Raw genomic sequence first — 18,962 nt, forward strand, 5'->3', positions numbered from 1 at the left:
CAATCCACGTTGTCCCCCAGTTGAAGATGCTCAGAAGATGGGCACTCACAAGACCCCTGTGTGACGTGGCCCACATCTGGGGTGACCATACATCCCCGTCAGCAGCAGACAGTCCCAGGTGCCACTAGGTTCAGCGTCTCATTGAGGTGACCACCTCTCCCGGTCATTTCAGATTGAAGCTACATGGTGACTCTACTACTCAGCCGCTGAGTCACACTATCCTCATTTCTTTTTCACTGTTTTAGGAAAATACTGTATACGTTGTTTATGTTACCTAAAGTATTTTTTTTTAATATCTTAGCAGGGCATGGTGACACATGCCTTTAATTCCAGCAATCGGGAGGCAGTGGTAGGAGGATCGCCGTGAGTTCGAGGCCACCCTGGGACTACATAGTGAATTCCAGGTCAGCCTGGACCAGAGTAAGACCCTACCTCGAAAAACCAAAACAAACAAATCTTGTGTGTATGTGTGTGTGTGTGTGTGTGTGTGTGTGTGTGCACATGTCTGTGTGTGCATACATGTGTCACAGCATGTGTGTGGATATCAGAGGGTAGCTTCTGGGTGTCTCAGTCCTCACCTTTGCTTGGGGCACAGCTATTATTGGTGACAGGAGTATATTTTGTTCTATGAGGTAGCCCTGGTCTGGTGGGCCTCTCCATGAGATCACCAGACCTTCCAAGCCTGGTTAGAAATCTGTAACTTTCAGCCCAATTTCCATCATCTGGGAAGGGAAGTTACCAACCAAACCCATGTGATCAAGCTTCTGTAAAAAAAAAAAAAAAAAAAAAAAAAAAGAAGGAAAAAGAAAAAAAATACCCTGAGCAGGGACTTCTCGCCAAGATGGTGGACTCAGCACCACACCATAGCTCCAAGGGTGAAATCAGAAGGTAGCGAGAACCAAGGACAGTTGAAATCGATCAACAAGGCATGCAAAGATGGCTGACTCCCTGGCAGGAGATGAACCACCCCTCGCGCATCCTCCAGGACCCAGGTGAAGCCACAGAGGAACCGGTGAGATGAGCAGAAGCGCTGCTTCCACCGTGCGCCTGACAACCTGCGCCAGGGTGATGGAGACAGACACTGAAGAGACTCAAAATGCACCAAGGCATAAATCCAGAAGCTGCGGAGAGCTCAACACTGCAGTGGACTAAAAACACACCATGGCTCAGAGCATTTTGTGGAAAGAGGAGGCTGAAAGACTGCAAGAGCCACAGGATGGGTGGGAATATCCAGAGGCATTGCCCTACCTCCCACAGGGACTGATGGATGCTCTCACAACTCATAATTTACAACGCCACGGTCAATACCAGCAATCCCACTGAGGAGGGCCCTCGATCAGTGGGGGCAGGGAGGAGAGAAATGCTGGTGCCATACAACAACACACGCTGTGTCCATACAAATATTCTACTTAATTAAAAATAAGTCCCTGATGATCAGGAGAGATTCTGGGTCACTGAATGTGAGGGACAAGGAGTGTGGCCTGCCCAGAGAGGGCCCAGCTGCCCTCTTGGCTCCATACTTGCCTAATGCATCTCTTCATCTTGCCTCGTCAGCTCCCTCCCTTATAATAACCCAGTACAAGTAATAAAGTGTCCCCTGAGTCCTGAGAGCCAGTCTAGCAAATGATCAAACCCAAGAAGGGAGTCACGAGAGCCTCCAATTTGTAGCCAAGTTAGATACAAGTTATGGGATTGAGTCCTTACTTAGCCTGTGGGCTCTGCACTAACTCCAACAGTGTCAAAAGTAAGTTAAGCCAAGGGCACAGATCTGGCATAGGAGAAATAGATGATATGGAGTGGGAGGGGGCAGAGTCCCACACATCTCTGTGACAGTATAAAGAAGGGGATAAAGTTTGGTTTCCCTTCAAACAATTTTCTCTTTCCTCAGCCTATTCTTTTTTTAAAATTATTTATTTATTTATTTGAAAGCGACAGACACAGAGAGAAAGACAGATAGAGGGAGAGAGAGAGAATGGGCGCGCCAGGGCTTCCAGCCTCTGCAAACGAACTCCAGACGCGTGCGCCCCCTTGTGCATCTGGCTAACGTGGGACCTGGGGAACCGAGCCTCGAACCGGGGTCCTTAGGCTTCACAGGCAAGCGCTTAACCGCTAAGCCATCTCTCCAGCCCTCCTCAGCCTATTCTTATCTGAAGTGAAATTCGACTGGCAGAACATCTCCCCAGTTACTGTGTCCCAAACCACATAATATCCCCGGTTGCACTTAGGAAATCACAGAGACGAAATCTGGCTCACTTTTGCATTTACTCAGACACTGGTTGACACCATAACTTCACCAGTTTTCATGTGCGTCCAACCCCCCAAGTACACTATAAAGTCTTTAATGATTGTGTTCTTCATTCTCGTTTTATGTCCCTTGGTGCCTCACTGCTGTCCTGCACATGGACAGAATCCAACAAGCCCTTCATGGGATCAGATGTCCTCACCCGGCACTCCAGCAACTTCCACCCGGCCTCGGAGGACTAGTCACATCGATACACACCATATCTCAAGCTGAAATCACGACAAGAATCCAAGACAAGCCATCCTTCTCAGCACAGGCAGCTCATTATGAGGGGTGATATAAACAAGTGTTTGCCAACAGATTTCTTATCTTCAGAAAATTATTGCAGCAACATAAGAACTGAGAGAAAAATCCACCAAGGCATTCCTTTTTGGTCATTTATTTGTGGACTCACATGCTCAGATTTGGCATGGTATGAAAATATGTTGGCAAAATAAAACCCATGCATATGACTGTTTGACTCTTAGAAAGATGGGGGTCGTGATGGAGACTCTTATGCTGAAAATAGATAACCCCATCTTTTGGTATCTTGGTCTTAGGAGATACAGCTATGCTTTACATTAAGTGTGTGTGTGAGAGAGAGAGAGGGAGAGAGAGAAAGGGAGGGAGAGAGAGAGAGAGAGAAGAGGGGAGGGGAAGGGTGAGGAAAAGGAGAGGAGAGAAAAGGAAGAGAAGGGGAGGAAAGAGGAGAAAAGATGAGCCAGGTGAAGAAGGAAGGGAGGAGGGAAGTAGAGAGGGAGAGGGCTGTAAGAGAGGGAGAGAGAGAAAGAATGAATGAAAAGAAAGAGCTTGTACCACTGCACCTCAATTTATTCAACAAGTGTTTATACTGGATGCTGCAAGCCAGACAGTGCATCATGAGGAAAGACACAAAGGGATGCCAAGGGGGGTCTTACGGAAGCTGTGATGCTACACAGAGCAGCTGTCGATCATGAGCTGAGGTGGAATTCCAAGATAATGTCAGAGCAAGGTTGAAGACAGGTACTTAGGTGCCACAGAGAAATCCCACTAACTTCCTGGAAGCTTCTGGAAAAGCTCCCCAGAGGAAGAATCCACCTCAAACTGGAGGAGGCAGGAGGAAATGACATCAGCCCTGTCGGCAAGGTTATTGTTTGCAAAATAAGCACAGTAGATCCCGAGCTCTGCCGGCCAGCGTTCATTATTCACAGATGATCAAGTTTGTAAGGGACTCGATGTTTCTTGCCCAGTTTTTGATCACAAGCTAAACAAGAGACTGCACTAGAAAGTCCCGTCCAAATTCCTTCATCCCATGGCTTGCTGACAGTCCCGGGGAGAGAGCTGGTGTGTGTGTGACTGGCAATGACCATGTCACAGCAATAATTGACTTGTGGCTTAGTTCCCATGGCAATATGAACAGCTCGTGGAGGAGGGTGCCAAGGGTGGGCACAGCAGCCTGCACTGAGGGCCTTGCGGTGATTTCTCACTGGGATCTCTGTTATATTCACCTCTATACCGATGGAAGACAGGTAACATCCACGTGTTTGCTATGTCCCATAGTAACAAGTCTTCAGTCTTTAGAACATCCCCATGCGCAAACAGAGACGTAGAGAAGTTAGATCATTTGCCTAAGGAGACTAATCTAAGATCTTGTCTATCTATTTGGTTGAATGGAAATCACATTATTTATTAACAAGTAAGATTCAATGGAGGGCTTCCAAACTTCATTCACTCCCCATTGCCTTCTCTAGTCAGAGTTTCTGCTGGCTTTTGTTAAATACAGATTCTTCAGAAGAGAAAGGAAGGAAGCAAGAAGAAAGAAAGAGAGAGAGAGAGAGGGAGAGAGAAAGGAAGAGGGCTGGAGAGGATACCAATCAAACAAGAGAAGAAAGAAGATGGCATCAGTAGGAGTTAGGTAAGGAAATGAATATGGCACTGGCTTCACATTTCTGAATGAGCAAGGTGCACAAGGCCAGAGAGGCTGTTTGCCTGTTGCCATGGCAAGGTGACAGGTAGGTCTGGCATTTCCCATATCTGAGAGACACTACTGCCTTCAGGTAGGAAGAACCAAGAAGGTGATGCATCTACAGTGGGCGGAGGGGACAAAAAGTCCCTCGAAGGCTTCCTCCTTTGAGCACAGACTACAACATCACCAGGCAAACCTTGCAAAGCATTCTGCCCCAATTCTTAACCCCCATTCTGGGATGGTATGCTCTGGTTGGGCATGAGAGTCTCTTGGTGAGCATCTGCGACAGTATGGAGACTGTTCCCCCACTTGCTGACTCCAGTAGAGGTAAAAATCCAAACATGACTTTTTAGTTACTTCCAAGATGGGCTCTCGGGTCAGGGCAGAGTGGACAGACATCAGGACTTCTTCCCCCAAGGCTATCTACTCCACCCCCACCACATATGCACACAGGGATTAAAATGTCAATGGTGGCCAACCTTGTCACCACATGTGAGAAACTTAACCAAGACAAAGCCAACAGATAAGACAAGAAAGCAGAGACAGAGCCGGGCGTGGTGGCACACGCATTTAATCCCAGCAGAGGTAGGAGGATCAGCCATGAGTTCGAGGCCACCCTGAGACTACAGAGCGAATTCCAGGTCAGCCTGGGCTAGAGCAAGACGCTACCTTGAAAAAACATAAAAGAAAGAAAGAAAGAAAGCTAGAAAGCAGAGACAGAATACAGATGACAGATAAGTGGGTGGTAAGTGGATGGATGGATAGATGAATGGATGGATGGGAGACAGAGGTTATGGATAATGGACACATGAATGGGTGGGTTTATAGATAGAAAAACAGATTGGCAGTTAGGCAGGCAGGCAGAGTGTTCAGCTGACATTGTGTGAGCATGAGTCTAACGCTGGGCCTGGAGTATGTGTATATATGATGTACTTCTGTCCTTACATGAGCCAATTGTGTTCCCTTTCAAATTGGTTTTAGCTAGATTATAAAAATACAATTATATGGGGCTGGAGAGATGGCTTAGCGGTTAAGCGCTTGCCTGTGAAGCCTAAGGACCCCGGTTCGAGGCTCGGTTCCCCAGGTCCCACGTTAGCCAGATGCACAAGGGGGCGCACGCGTCTGGAGTTCGTTTGCAGAGGCTGGAAGCCCTGGCGCGCCCATTCTCTCTCTCTCCCTCTATCTGTCTTTCTCTCTGTGTCTGTCGCTCTCAAATAAATAAATAAATAAATAAATAAATAAATAAATAAATAAATAAAAATACAACTATAAAAATTTTCACTAGGCAACGCTAACCTCCCACCTAACCCCTATCCTCTCCAAAAGCACAACTTAGTGTTTAAATGTAGAAGACCGGAAATGGCCAGAGAGCTAGAGAGAGGAAAAAAACATACCGGATGGGGGGGCGGGGCAGTGGATGAAATGAAAATGCTGTTGATTTCAACTCCCAGCTTCCAAAGTAAATTCTCACCAAAGATTTCTCACTACGGACAAAGGAATTAATCTGTTTCCTGTTGCTTGTTATAATTAAGTCATTATGCTTTAAGATTGAAACAGAAGACTGCCACTTACTCTCATTCATACCTTAGGGAAAAAAATAAAAACATGCTGGGAAGTGTGACCCTTTATGCTAATGACCTGAGGAATTAATGAGAATGTTTTAGAGAATTATCCCCAAAGGGGCGAGAGGAAGAGAAAGCCAGGAATTTCTGCCTCCTTACAGTGTGGGTGGTGAAGAGTCAATGACACATGACATCGAGTTTATCAGTTCTTGGATTTATACATCAGGGTGACACCCAAAAGCAAGGAAACCTTTTCAGCCCCCTAAGCCAATGATGGAACTTTATGCTCTGAGGGAAGTAGGACTTTCCTATTGCCTTGATCCAAGTACATGAAAATCTAAAAGACAGTTCATTTCTTTGTCCTTCCTGGACTGGATGTTGTAGATGAGATTAAAAAAAAAATGATACGCCATTAGAGTTCTTGCCCACTTACATATATCCATCCTTGCAGAAGAAAAAGTAATCTTAGTAAAGCTATCTGAAACTATTACAGGGGGCTGGAGAGATGGCTTAGCGGTGAAGGCACTTGAATGCAAAGCCTAAGGACCCAGATTTGACTCCCCAGAATCCATGTAAGCCAGACGCACAAGGTGACGCAGGCATGTAAAGTTGCACATGCACACAAGGTGGCACACATGTCTGGAGTTCAATTGCAATGGCTAAAGGCCTTGGTGTGCCAATTCTCTCTCTCTCTCATGAGATTTCTCTCTCTCTCTCTCTCTCTCTTTCTCTCATTGAAAAGAAATATATTGGGGGCTAGAGGGATGGCTTAGCAGTAGACACTACATGACCAGCTGCATCATGCTTCTGATACCACGCCTTCCTACCAAAATAGACCGTGACTTCAAACCATAACCTGAAATGAACCTCTCCTTCCTAAGTCGCTTTCTCCAAATAGTTGCCTGCTGCAATGAGGAAGTGACTAAGATGTGTAACAGCACTCGCTGCGCAATCATGAGGACCTGAGTTCATCTCCAGGACCCACATCAAAACCTGGGCATGGCATATGTGCCTGTAACTCCAGAGCCGGGGTGGGGAGCGGAGACAAGAGGATCTCTGGGCTCTCTGGCCGGCCTGCCTTGTTGCAAAATAGAAGCTCCAGGTTCAGGGACAGCTCAGGTAAATAAGGCAACATGATAGAGTCGGATACTAGTGTCTTCCTCTGGTTTTCACATGCATGGGCACTGGGCACATGCACACATGTGCCACATAACACACACACACACACACACACACACACACACACACACACAAATGAGTATAAGGGATATGACTTGGGATACTGGAAACATTTACCTGTAGACATTAGATATTGCTGTACCATTGCTAAATGTCTTGAAGGGCTATATATTTAGATAGGACATACTCTAGTATGTTGGGGTTCAGTCTCATCATCTCTACACATGTACTAAAGACGTGAAGTAAGGGGCTAAGAATATGACTCAGTTGAGGATCTGAATTAGGGTCCCAAGTAGCCCCACAAAATTGAGTGTGGCAACATGTGCTTTGAAAAAAATGTTTTAATAGTATTTACATATTTGAGAGAGAGAGAGAGAGAATGGGCATGCCAGAGCCTTCAGCCTCTGCAAATGAACTCCAGACACATGCACCACCTGGTGCACCTGGCTTACATGGGTGCTGGGGAATTGAACCTAGGTCCTTTGGTCTTGCAAACAAGCACCTTAACTGCTAAGCCATTTCTTCAGCCCAAAAGGTGCTTTTACTTGCAGTGTTGAGGGGACCAAAGACACAATGATGCCAGGGGCTCACTAGCTAGCTAGTCTAGCCAAATCAGTGTTCTCCAGGTTCAGTAAGAGACCCTGCATCAAAACACTAAGGTGGAGAATGGTCAAGAAAGAGAACTGACACTGACCTCGGACCACCAAGTGTGTGTGTGTGTGTGTGTGTGTGTGTGTGTGTGTGTGTGTGCAGGCATGTGCACACATACACATACACATACACACGAAATGAAGTGTGAAACAATTAGTGGGCATCTGGCTTCAGGGTATCTAGGTACCCATTACAGTATTCTTATAGCTTGTCTATAAGTTCAAAATCATTAAAAATGAAAAGTTGAGAGAAAACCTTGTAAAGAAACTCCTAAGAAAATGTTTTGTTAAAAAAGAAAACCCGATATTTGACTTACCCAAATGGTTTTTTGCATCAGCTAAATTTAATCAAAAATAAACAATTTACATCGAAAAATCAATCCCATAGTCCTTTGAGGCTGACCAAGTTTCTCTATAAAGAAGCACATAGTAAATATTTTGGGTTTTGTGAGCCACATACGGGATATCCTTATTTAGCCTTTTTTTTTTTTTCATAACCCTTAAAAACATCAAAACTATTCCTAAGCCAGGTGTGGTGGTGCATGCCTTTAATCCTAGCACTCAGGAGGCAGAGGTAGGAGGATCACCATGAGTTCAAGGCCACCCTGAGGCTACATAGTTAATTCCAAGTCAGCCTGGACAAGAGTGAGACCCTACCTCAAAAAAAAAAAAAAAAAAAAAAAAAAAAAAAAAAAAAACCTATTCCTAACAAGAAAAGTAGTACAAACGTAAGCTGGCGATCATAATTAGCCAATCTCTTCTGTATACAAAATTCCATAGTTTTAGCTAAATAATAAAATCATAGTGAAGTTAAAACAATATAAGCTTTTCTTTCTGGAATTATCTCAAGCCAGTATGATCCAGATGCAGGACCTTGACAGCTGGCATCAGTGACTCCATCCTGGGAGCAGCATCTTTCAGGACGGGTTCTTTCAGCCTCTCATATTGAAGGTGGCATTTGATTCGTATTTATTTCTGATAGTGTGGAGCTTTTCCTATGCCTACAGCTCCATCATGTTTTGATCTCAGATTTTTGATGAAATGCTTAGCAATTCATTCAAGCATTTAGTTTCTAAATCTTCCACTACAAACACTTAGCAAAAAATAAAATAAAATAAAAGGAAGATGAGATACTGAGAGCAAACATATCTGTTAAATTCCATGGGGTCCATGCATTCTATACTTGCTATTTCTACCTGTTAGTTATCTATTTACACATAAGGGTCACTATACAGGGTCACAGCGCAAAGCCATGTGAAGTTGGAAAGTCCCCAGTTGGATTTTTTTTTTTTTTATTTTAATGCTGCTCATTTCCCATCTTACTTGGCAGTTGTCTGATCCTTGCTCTCTCCTGTCACCAGTCTTTGATCCAGGTCCACCATTCTCATTTGTCTCCTTCAGAGTGTTTAATAACACTATAATCTCTACATGGTCCAGTGACCATAGCTTCCCTGTTCTTTCGGCTCTCTCATACCCATTGCCTTGAGTGTGCCTCTACATCTCAACAAGGACCTCAGACCCTTGTTGTTTCTATTTATTCTTTTTTCAGTTTTATTTATTTGCAAACACGGGGGTAGGAATGCGTGTACCAGGGCATCTTGCCACTGCCAACAAACTCCAGGTGCGTGTACCACCTTGTGCATCTGGATTTATATGTGTACCGGGGATTTGAACCTGGGCCATCAGGCCTCATAAGCAAGTATCTCCAACTGCTGAGCCACCTCTCTGGCCTGCTTCTATTTTTTCTAAGACCATCAATCCCATCTCGTATGTCTATCATCCGCCCATCTCATGCCCAGAGGTTCAACCCTATGCTTCTTCTTCCCCCACACTCCAGGCTTTCTGGCATCAAGCCCTCATTCCAGCCCTCCTGAGGCTGATTCGCCCCTAGCCTGTCAGCGTTAGTTCGGCTCCCTCTCCTGCTACTGTTGCCAGCTGCTGTGGCAGAGGTGATGTCCAGCCTCTGCTCATGCCCTCCTTTCCCCTGCCATCGTGGAGCTGCCCCTCAGAGACTGTAGGCCAAAGTAAAGAAATTTCTCCCATAAGCTGCTTTTGTTTAGGTGCTTTATCCCAGCAACGTGAGGGTAAGTACAGCAAACCTTTTACTTCCCTTGCCCCAATTCTAGAAACAATGCTGTCTTAAGAAGCAAAGCCAAGGATTCAACGTTCATCAATTTAAATTTTTTTTACTTATTTATTTGAGAGCAACAGACACAGAGAGAAAGACAGATAGAGGGAGAGAGAGAGAATGGGCGCGCCAGGGCTTCCAGCCTCTGCAAACGAACTCCAGACGCGTGCGCCCCCTTGTGCATCTGGCTAACGTGGGACCTGGGGAACCGAGCCTCGAACTGGGGTCCTTAGGCTTCACAGGCAAGCGCTTAACCGCTAAGCCATCTCTCCAGCCCAACGTTCACCAATTTAATTCCGTCTCACCCAAGTGATATTAGCCCACTTATTTCATCTTCTCTGTACCTCAGTTCCTCCCTCTGTACAATGGATTTACTAAGCGAACTCACGTGCAAGCACAAAAAGGCAAACGCTGCATGTTCTCCCTCATCTGTTGTTCCTAAACTGGAACAGCTTGACTTGCTGTCATACCCAACAAGCAACTCTAGGGCCAGATAAGAGGGATGGAAAGGTTTGGGTGGGGGGCAACCGAAGGGAAGGGGAAGGGATAGACACAAAACTAAATCCAAAATGAATTGACACCACAGAAAGCCTTCCTCCTGTATAACAGACTAAAAGATACAGCCCTCCGTAGGAGCACGGAGGGATCGTGTGGGCCCCGCAGAGGGTGAGATGAAGCCTAACCCTAAAATATTTGGCCCTTGCTGGTAATCCCAGTACCAGAAATGGGTTACAACCCATGCTGAGCTGTTGATTGGAGAGACCTATATGTCCCCCAAACAAGACAGATTTCCATCAAAGCACTTGATTACCTGCCTGAGGGAAAAGGAAAGACCCATAACATGGAGAGATCTGGCTGGAATCTGGGAGGAAGCCAGTCTCCAGATGGTTAGGTCATATAGTGCTGAAAACCACGGCATGAGGTGCTGGACAAAAAATGGCCAACAACACTGTGAATAGGCAGGGAACCCTCTATATGCAAGCAGCCAACCTAACAAGATGTACACGCCTGTACAATAGTGGCACTCCGCCTTGGTGGGTAACCAATGGCTTTCTGATTGACTAAGAGATCTGCTCAGTGGAAAAGAAACCATAGCTGGAACCGGGAACCAAATGAGAATCCTATGAACACCAAGATTATGGACTCCATAGAAAAGCTCCCACTAGTCTTTGGCCACCCATTAAAGTGAGGCTACACCCATCAAAATCTCTCTAACAGTATGGAGAGATGGATTAACAGTTAAGGCACTTGTCTGTGAAGCCTAAGGACCCAGGTTCAGCTCCCCAGAACCCACATAAGGCAGACATATATGATAATGCATGTGCACAAGGTAACACATGCCCACAAGATGGCACACATGTCTGGAGTTCAATTTCAGTGACTAGAGGCCCTGGCATGACAATTCTCTCTCTCTCTCCCTCTTATAAAATATAAACTGTAAATTAACAATGCTTATACCCTTTAACCTACCCTGATCTCACTCTCCATTAGGGAGTCTGTTTTTCTTTTTCAGAAAGCTGTGAGAACTGAGGACACCCAAAAATCTATCACAGAACAAGGACCGCTGACTCCATGTCAGCAGGTGATCAACTCCTAGCCCAGCAGCCAGAGCCCAGATGAAAACACAAAGGAATTGGCGCGATGAGCAGGAGCGCTGCTTCCACCGCGCGCCTGACCACCTGAGCCAGGGTGATGGAGACAGACACTGAGGAGACTCAAAACGCTCCAGAGCAGAAATCCAGAAACTGCTGAGAGTGCAAGACTAAAGTAGACTTAAAACACACCCACCAAGGCTCAGGGAATTTCGTGGAAGAGGGAACAGAAAGAATGTCAGAGCCACAGGGTGGGAAGGAATCGACAGAGGCATTTGCTCCCCCACAATGATAGCCTGCTTTTCTCACAATTCATAACCTATAACATGGTGAATACCAGCAATCCCACTAAGGGGGGCCCTCAGTGGGGTGGCGGCAAAGAGGAGGGGAATGATGTACTGATACTTGATATATCCATTTTAAGTTTTAACTTAAATTAAAAAAAAAAAAGAGTTGAAACTGGCTGGGTAAGGTGGTTTGTGACTATAACCCCAGCATTTAGGAGATTGAGGTAAAATGATTTCATGGAGTTCAAGGTCAGCCTGAGCTACAGAGTGAATTACAGGTCAGTCTGAGTTACAACTATTGCATTATATATATATGTATATATATATATATATATATATACACACACACACACACACACATATACACATATATACATATATTTTACTTTAAAAAAACTTATTTTATTTACTTATTTGAGAGGGAGAGAATGGGCATACCAGGGCCTCTAGCCACTACAAAAGAACTCCAGGAGCATGCACCATTTTGTGCATCTGGCTTACGTAGGATCTGGGGAGCTGAACCTGGGTCCTTAGGCTTAGCAGGCAAGTGTCTTAACCACTAAACCATCTCTCCACCCCTCATTCTTATATTTTTAGTGGCTGGTAGCTCTGAGTGAGAACGCCTATAGCAACACCTACAAACCTCTCCATTTCTAGAGGGTGGTGCAGCCTCAGGCATCCTCCTTTGATCTTTCAAGACAATGTTGGAGACCTGTGTGGGCCCAGTGGGAGGGGGGTGCAGAGAGGAACTGTCACTTTCCTAAGACTCTCCAGGTTGAGACTTCTGCCTTTTGTTCCCTCCAGTGCCATTTCTGGAAGAGTTCAAGTCCCTCTTTCTTCATTGGCAAGATCCAGTCCAGTCTGGATTCAGGATCCAGTCCAGGGAAACGCATGTCAGCCTGTGAGAGCCACTTTTTCTCCACTGACCCCGCCTTTGCTGCTCTCAATGACCCTGTGGGTTCTTCACTTCAAAACTGGTGTCTGGGGCCGGAGAGATTGCTTCATGGTTAAGGAACTTGCCTGCAAAGCCAAAGGACCTCAGTTAAATTCCCCAGGACCAACGTTAGCTAGATGCACAAGGGGACACATGCATCTAGAGTTCATTTGCAGTGGCTGGAGGTCCTGGTGCACCCATTCTCTCTCCCTCTCTTCCTCTGCCTCATTCTCTTTCTCAAATAAATAAAAATAAAATAAAATAAAAATTTAAAAACCTGGTGTCTGGCTTCTCCAGCTCCTGACTCAACTTTCTCTGTGCCTTCCTTGCCTCACATCACCATGTGATTCCTTCCTCCTCAGCAGAATCTGCCAGGCCATCAGCTGAGGCTCAGCAGGGAAGCCAAGACTCAATTCCTGGTCGTCAGCATCCCAAATTCGCTCTCTCAGACACACCAGCGGTCTGGTCCTCCATGGTGAGAAGGCCTAGGCAACAACTCACTTGTCTTGGTTTGTCTCCTTGTTACCACAGCAATGGTTGCCCACGTCCTTCTCATTGGCTATTTCCCTCTGCTTCACTCTGAGGCTGTCAGTGGCCTATATGCCCTTTATTTATGAAAATAATCCCATGTTTGTCATGGTGCTCTGTGTTGTTCTGATGTGCCTTTTCAAAAATATTTTATTTATTTATTTATTTGAGAGAGAGGAAGAGGCAGATAGAGCGAGAGAGAATGGGCACACCAGGGCCTCCAGCCACTGCAAACAAACTCCAGATACATGCGCCACCCTGTGGATGTGGCTAACATGGGTGCTGGGGAATCAAACCTGTGTCCTTTGGCTTTGCAGACAAGTGCCTTAACCACTGAGCCATACCTCCAGCCCTGATTGTGTGTATTGTTTAACCATGGCCTTAATCTAATCCCGCCTCTCTACCCCAGCACCCTGACATTCATTAAAGCACTTGTAAAAAAAAAAAGGAAGAAAGAGTAAACAGCAGAGTGACTGCTTCTCCATGCATGGGGAGACTTCATCCTCACACTTGGTGCAAATGTCCCTAAACCTTCAACCATGTTTTCAGATGGCTCTCACCTGAAGCAGGTGCGATTCCCACCTGACAGATACATTCTTGGGGATAGAGAGAAAAGGTCGATGCTCACAGGAATGTGTGGAGTAAAGGTTGATTGAATAAACATTAGTACCAAAGACCCACCTCAACAGATCGAGGGGAGCAAAATATATAGAGATCAGCTCTTGACACTGTGAACACCGGGCGAGGGTTGAGCCCAGAATCACTGCAAAGTATGAATACAGAATGGCACTGTTTGGAGCCAGACTGCTCAGCAACTCTCTGGGAGGTGCTAAATTAATTGGGGCTCACCTACAGCTGAGCTCCAGTTTTGATATAATACACATAGGACTTGAGAGATGGCTTAGTGGTTAAGGCACTTACCTGCAAAGCCAAAGGACACAGGTTTGATTCCCTAGCACCCATGTTAGCCATATGCACAGGGTGGCGCATGCGTCTGGAGTTTGTTTGCAATGGCTGGAAGCCCCGGCATGCCCATTTTCTCTCCCCCTCTTTCCCTTTCATAAATAAATAAATATAGATATAATACACATAATGCAGGGAGGAAACATGCAGAGTGAGAAAGGAGGTCCTCCAGGGAAAAGTGGGTATAGAAACAGCAATCTGAACTGCCCGGCATGGTGGTACACACCTTTAATCCCAGCACTCGGAAGATTTGGGAGGCAGAGGAAGGAGAATCACTGTGAGCTTGAGGCCAGCCTGAGACTACATAGTGAATTCTAGGTCAGCCTGGGCTAGAGCAAGACCCTACCTTGAAACCCACACCTAACAAAAAAACCCCAGCAATTTGAAGATACTAATTTTTCTTTAAACAAAGAACAGAGAGGAGGCAGGAAAAAAAAAAATGCTGACATGAGGTATGTTGAAAGGTTCTGCAAAATAAGCAACATTTATAAAGTGCTATATGGTCTTAAAGCACCTCACCATATGTGTTCACAAAAAGCCGAGGAAATAAAGTTGTAGATTTTTGTCATCATGAAGAAAAAAAGAAAATGAGACTCGAACAGGCATGGTAGCACGTGCCTTTAATCCCAGCACAACGGAAGCTGAGGTGGGATTGCATGAGTTCAAGGCCAGCCTGGCGTTACAGAGTGAGTGTCAGGTCAGCCGGGGATAGAGGGAGACACTAATTACCTTGAACTCCTCCCTCTCAAAAGAAAAAGAGACTCAAGAGCTTAAATGACTCAAGAGGGGAGCTAAGGACTTGAAATTTTAGTTTTCAGGCTCTAAAATCTCAGCCTCATCGGACAGTATTCCGAAAGTCATCAAAGTAAGATGCTGCTATGTGATGCCATTTGCATAAGGCTCAGAGATGTCAGAGGCAGACATCACAACAGTGTGGTCACCAACTGGGGTACTGAGATCCTGTGGGAAGCATCCAGAGGGGCCGTCTACTCTACATCTTGATGAGGGTATGGTTTACATATTTGGACACATTCTTAAAAAAAAATAATCAAGTTGGAGAAATGACTTAGCGGTTAAGGCATTTGTCTGCAAAGCCAAAGGACCCAGGATGGATTCCCCAGGACCCAGGTAAGCCAGATGCACAAAGTGGCATATGCATCTGGAGTTCATTTGCAGTGGCTGGAGGCCCTGGTGTGCTCATTCTCATTCTCTCTGTCTCTCTTTCCCTGTCTCTCTGTGCCTCTTTCTCTCTTTCTCAAATAAGTAAAATATAAATAAAAGATTTTTTTTTAATCAGATTAAGCTGGGTGTGGTGGCGCATGCCTTTAATCCCAGTACTTGGGAGGCAGAGGCAGGAGGAACTCTGTGAGTTCCAGGCCACCCTAAGACTACTTAGTGAATTTCAGGTCAGCTTGAGCTACAGTGAGACCCTATCTTGAAAATTATAATAATAATAATAATAATAATATACTTTTCAAAGCAGTGTGTTTAACCATATGCCCATTGCATCCCAACAAAGCAAAAACTGGTATCAAAATTCACAATCTATTAAATAAATTCCCATTTGAAAGTCTTGGTTTGAAGATTACGTCCACACATATTCATTCCTGATTCTCTGTCACAGCGGTGCTCTGTGACACAGCCCAGCTTCAAAAGACAGCAAGTGCTGTTGTGACCGTCCACACTGGAGCTTTGCCAGCCGCACAAACAAGCCCTCTGTGAAGTGGGCCCAGGGAGGAACACTTCCAGGCTTGCCTTTGAATGTCTTAAGTCTATACAGACACAATGGCCTCCCTGGATGCAAGCTATGCTGGTCTGGGGTTTGAAAGAGGAGAAAACCTGCCTCTGTTATCACAATTAGACTCGTGTCCTCACAGTTACCTGGGGTCAAGTTCCTGCATAATCAAACAGTGGCTCCTGAATTTTCATTCTCATCCAAATCTGCTATGATCGGTGCTCCCGTTCCCTTTATATTCCATGACTCCCTCCCCACACGTGTGCCCGGCCTAGACCAATGGTTTCTGTCTTTTCTTTAATATTTTTTTTCGTTATTCTTTTTTATTATTATTTGAGAGAGACAGACACAGAAAGACAGATAGAGGGAGAGAGAGAGAATGAGTGCGCCAGGGCTTCCAGCCTCTGCAAACGAACTCCAGACGCGTGCGCCCCCTTGTGCATCTGGCTAACGTGGGACCTGGGGAACCGAGCCTCGAACCGGGGTCCTTAGGCTTCACAGGCAAGCGCTTAACCGCTAAGCCATCTCTCCAGCCTTTTTCTTTAATATTTTTATGTATTTGCAAAGGGGGAGGGAGGGAGGGGAAAGAGAGACAGAGAGAGAGAATATGAATGAGCCAGGGCCTCTAGTAACTGCAAATGAACTCCAGACACGTGCCCTACTTTACACATCTCTTGAATTGCATATATCAATTAAAAATAAAACATCAGAATTGTTACAGGCAAGCTGAGTAGAATCGATGATGCTTCTGGAATAAAACCAAAGGAAGACAAGTTCTACTTACTCGCACAGAAGGATTCCATTTTCTAGCCCTGTCCGGAAGTCTTTATCACCAAAACTTCGGCCAGTGGCTTGCTGGAAAAGAAAAAGAGAATTATGAATTTCTTGTTTAGAAGCAGGATGCTCAATATTAAAAGAAAAGAAGAAAAATACAAGAACTTTTGAAACCCTGGTGGCATTCCAGGATTGGGGGAATCTGTCAGGCATGGAAATCCTTCTCACATGCAGTGTATGTGGGTCAGCTAGGACAAGGTCACTCTATCTCCTTGCAGCTTCTTAAAATATATATATAGTGCGTTATAAAAGATCTTCTTCTTCCTGACAATGATATGAATTACAGGTCAGTTTGGGTGAGAACAAGCCCCTACCTTAGAAAAACTAAAAACTAAAAATTTAAAAAAAAAAAAAAGCCAGGCGTGGTGGCACACGCCTTTAATCCCAGCACTCGGGAGGCAGAGGTAGGAGGATCATCGTGAGTTCAAGGCCACCCTGAGACTCCATAGTGAATTCCAGGTCAGCCTGGACCAGAGTGAGACCCTACCTTGAAAAACCAAAAAAAAAAAAAAAAAGTAAGGTGGCTTAAGGCACTTGCTTGCAAAGCCTCCTGACCCGGGTTCAAATCCCCAGCTACCAGGTTGGAGAAATGGCTTAATAGTTAACGTGCTTCCCTGTGAAGCCTAAGGACTCAGGTTCAATTCCCCAGTACCCATGTCAGCCAGATGCACAAGGTGGTACATGCATCTGGAACTCATTTGCAGTGGCTAGAGGCCCTGGTGTACCCATTCTCTCTCTCTCTCTCTCCCCTCTCTTTCCTCTCTGTCAAATAAATAAACAGATAAAAATTTAAAAAGAAATCCCAGCCTCCCACATAAAGCTGAACAGGCATTTGATTGCAGCTGCAAGAGACGCTGCAGCATGCACATTTGAATTAACCTGCATAAGTAGATAAGTAATTTTTTTAAGTAAGGTGGGAGTGAGGAAGATACTTAGCTCTGACCTCTGGCCCCCACATATACACATATGCATACATGTGTGCACACTACACACAAAATACATGCAGCAGACACACAAAACAAACAAGCAGATAAATAGGTAAATATATAGCTGCATAAATAAATATGTTTAAGATGCATCATGCGGGCTGGAGAGATGGCTTAGCGGTTAAGCACTTGCCTCTGAAGCCTAAGGACCCTGGTTGGAGGCTCAATTCCCCAGGACCCACGTTAGCCAGATGCATAAGGGGGAGTTCGTTGCAGTGGATGGAAGCCCTGGCGTGCCCATTCTCTCTCACTCTCTCTCTCTGCCTCTTTCTCTGTCTGTCACTTTCAAATAAATAAATAAACATAAAACAAAAAAAAATTTTAAAGATGCATCATGGTAACTCCAATCACAAGAAAGTGAAACTAGTCATATTAATCAAAGACATTCACAGCAGACAATAGTATCAGTGAGAGAGGAAGCTGTTTCGTAATGATAAAAGGAAAATTAGCTCATCAAGAAGACAAAATGAGGGCTGGAGAGATGGCTTAGTGGTTAAGGCACATGCCTATGAGGCCTAAGGACCCAGGTTTGATTCTCCAGGTCCCACATAAGCCAGATGCACACGGTGGCACATGCATCTGGAGTTTGTTTGCAGTGGCTAGAGGCCCTGGTGTGCTCATTCTCTCTCTCTCTCTACCAAATAAATAAAAATAAAATCTTTATGAAAAAAAGAAGACAAAATGATTCCAACATTGAGGAACTTAATTTTAAAAAGCTTCAAAATGCACAAACCAAAACAGAGTATAAGGAGAATCTACAAGTAGAGTTGGAGACTTATTTCCCTTTAATAATCAATGAAACATTTAAATAGAAAACCAGTATGATATAAACCATATGAATACCACTGTGAACCAAATTGGCTTCATTAATGTTTCTACAATATTCCACCCTCCAACAAGAGAATAGACATCCTTAAGTTCACAGTGAACATTTATCAAGCTAGACTGTATTCTGAGTCACAAAACAAATCTCAATGCACTTGAGCACACTGATACAAAATATGTGATCTGACCACAGTGGAACTAAATACTAAATTCACAACAGAATACCCCTGGAACAACCCCAAATATTTTTAAACTAACACAATTCTAAATATACCATTCATCGAAACAGAAAAATAAATCAAAATATAAATTGTAGGGGAAGATATGGAAAGATTGAAGCAGTATTTGGGGACATGAATAAGTCAAGAAAGAAAGACACAAAATTACTGGAACTAGGAATGCTGGATGACATCACCATAGACTTTAAAATATTAAAAGAATAACAAGAAAATATTATAAATGAATTTGTACAAATAAATTAAGCAACTTAGATTACTTAAATTCCTTGATGCAAAAAAACCCACAGTTCCCTC

General features: G+C 44.7%; 1 protein-coding gene across 6 annotated transcripts in view; it reads right to left on the reverse strand.

The window, feature by feature from the left end:
- The window catches only part of Limch1 (LIM and calponin homology domains 1), a 398,796-nt gene that overhangs the window by 221,127 nt on the left and 158,707 nt on the right, over positions 1-18,962 (reverse strand). For all 6 annotated transcript variants that reach the window (XM_045130433.1, XM_045130435.1, XM_045130434.1 and 3 more), the window contains exon 2: positions 16,569-16,639. In XM_045130433.1, coding sequence (XP_044986368.1) covers positions 16,569-16,639 — 71 coding nt within the window. The remainder of the gene's footprint in view (positions 1-16,568; positions 16,640-18,962) is intronic.

This window comes from Jaculus jaculus, chromosome 11 (assembly GCF_020740685.1).
Source record: "Jaculus jaculus isolate mJacJac1 chromosome 11, mJacJac1.mat.Y.cur, whole genome shotgun sequence".
Lineage (NCBI taxonomy): Eukaryota > Metazoa > Chordata > Mammalia > Rodentia > Dipodidae > Jaculus > Jaculus jaculus.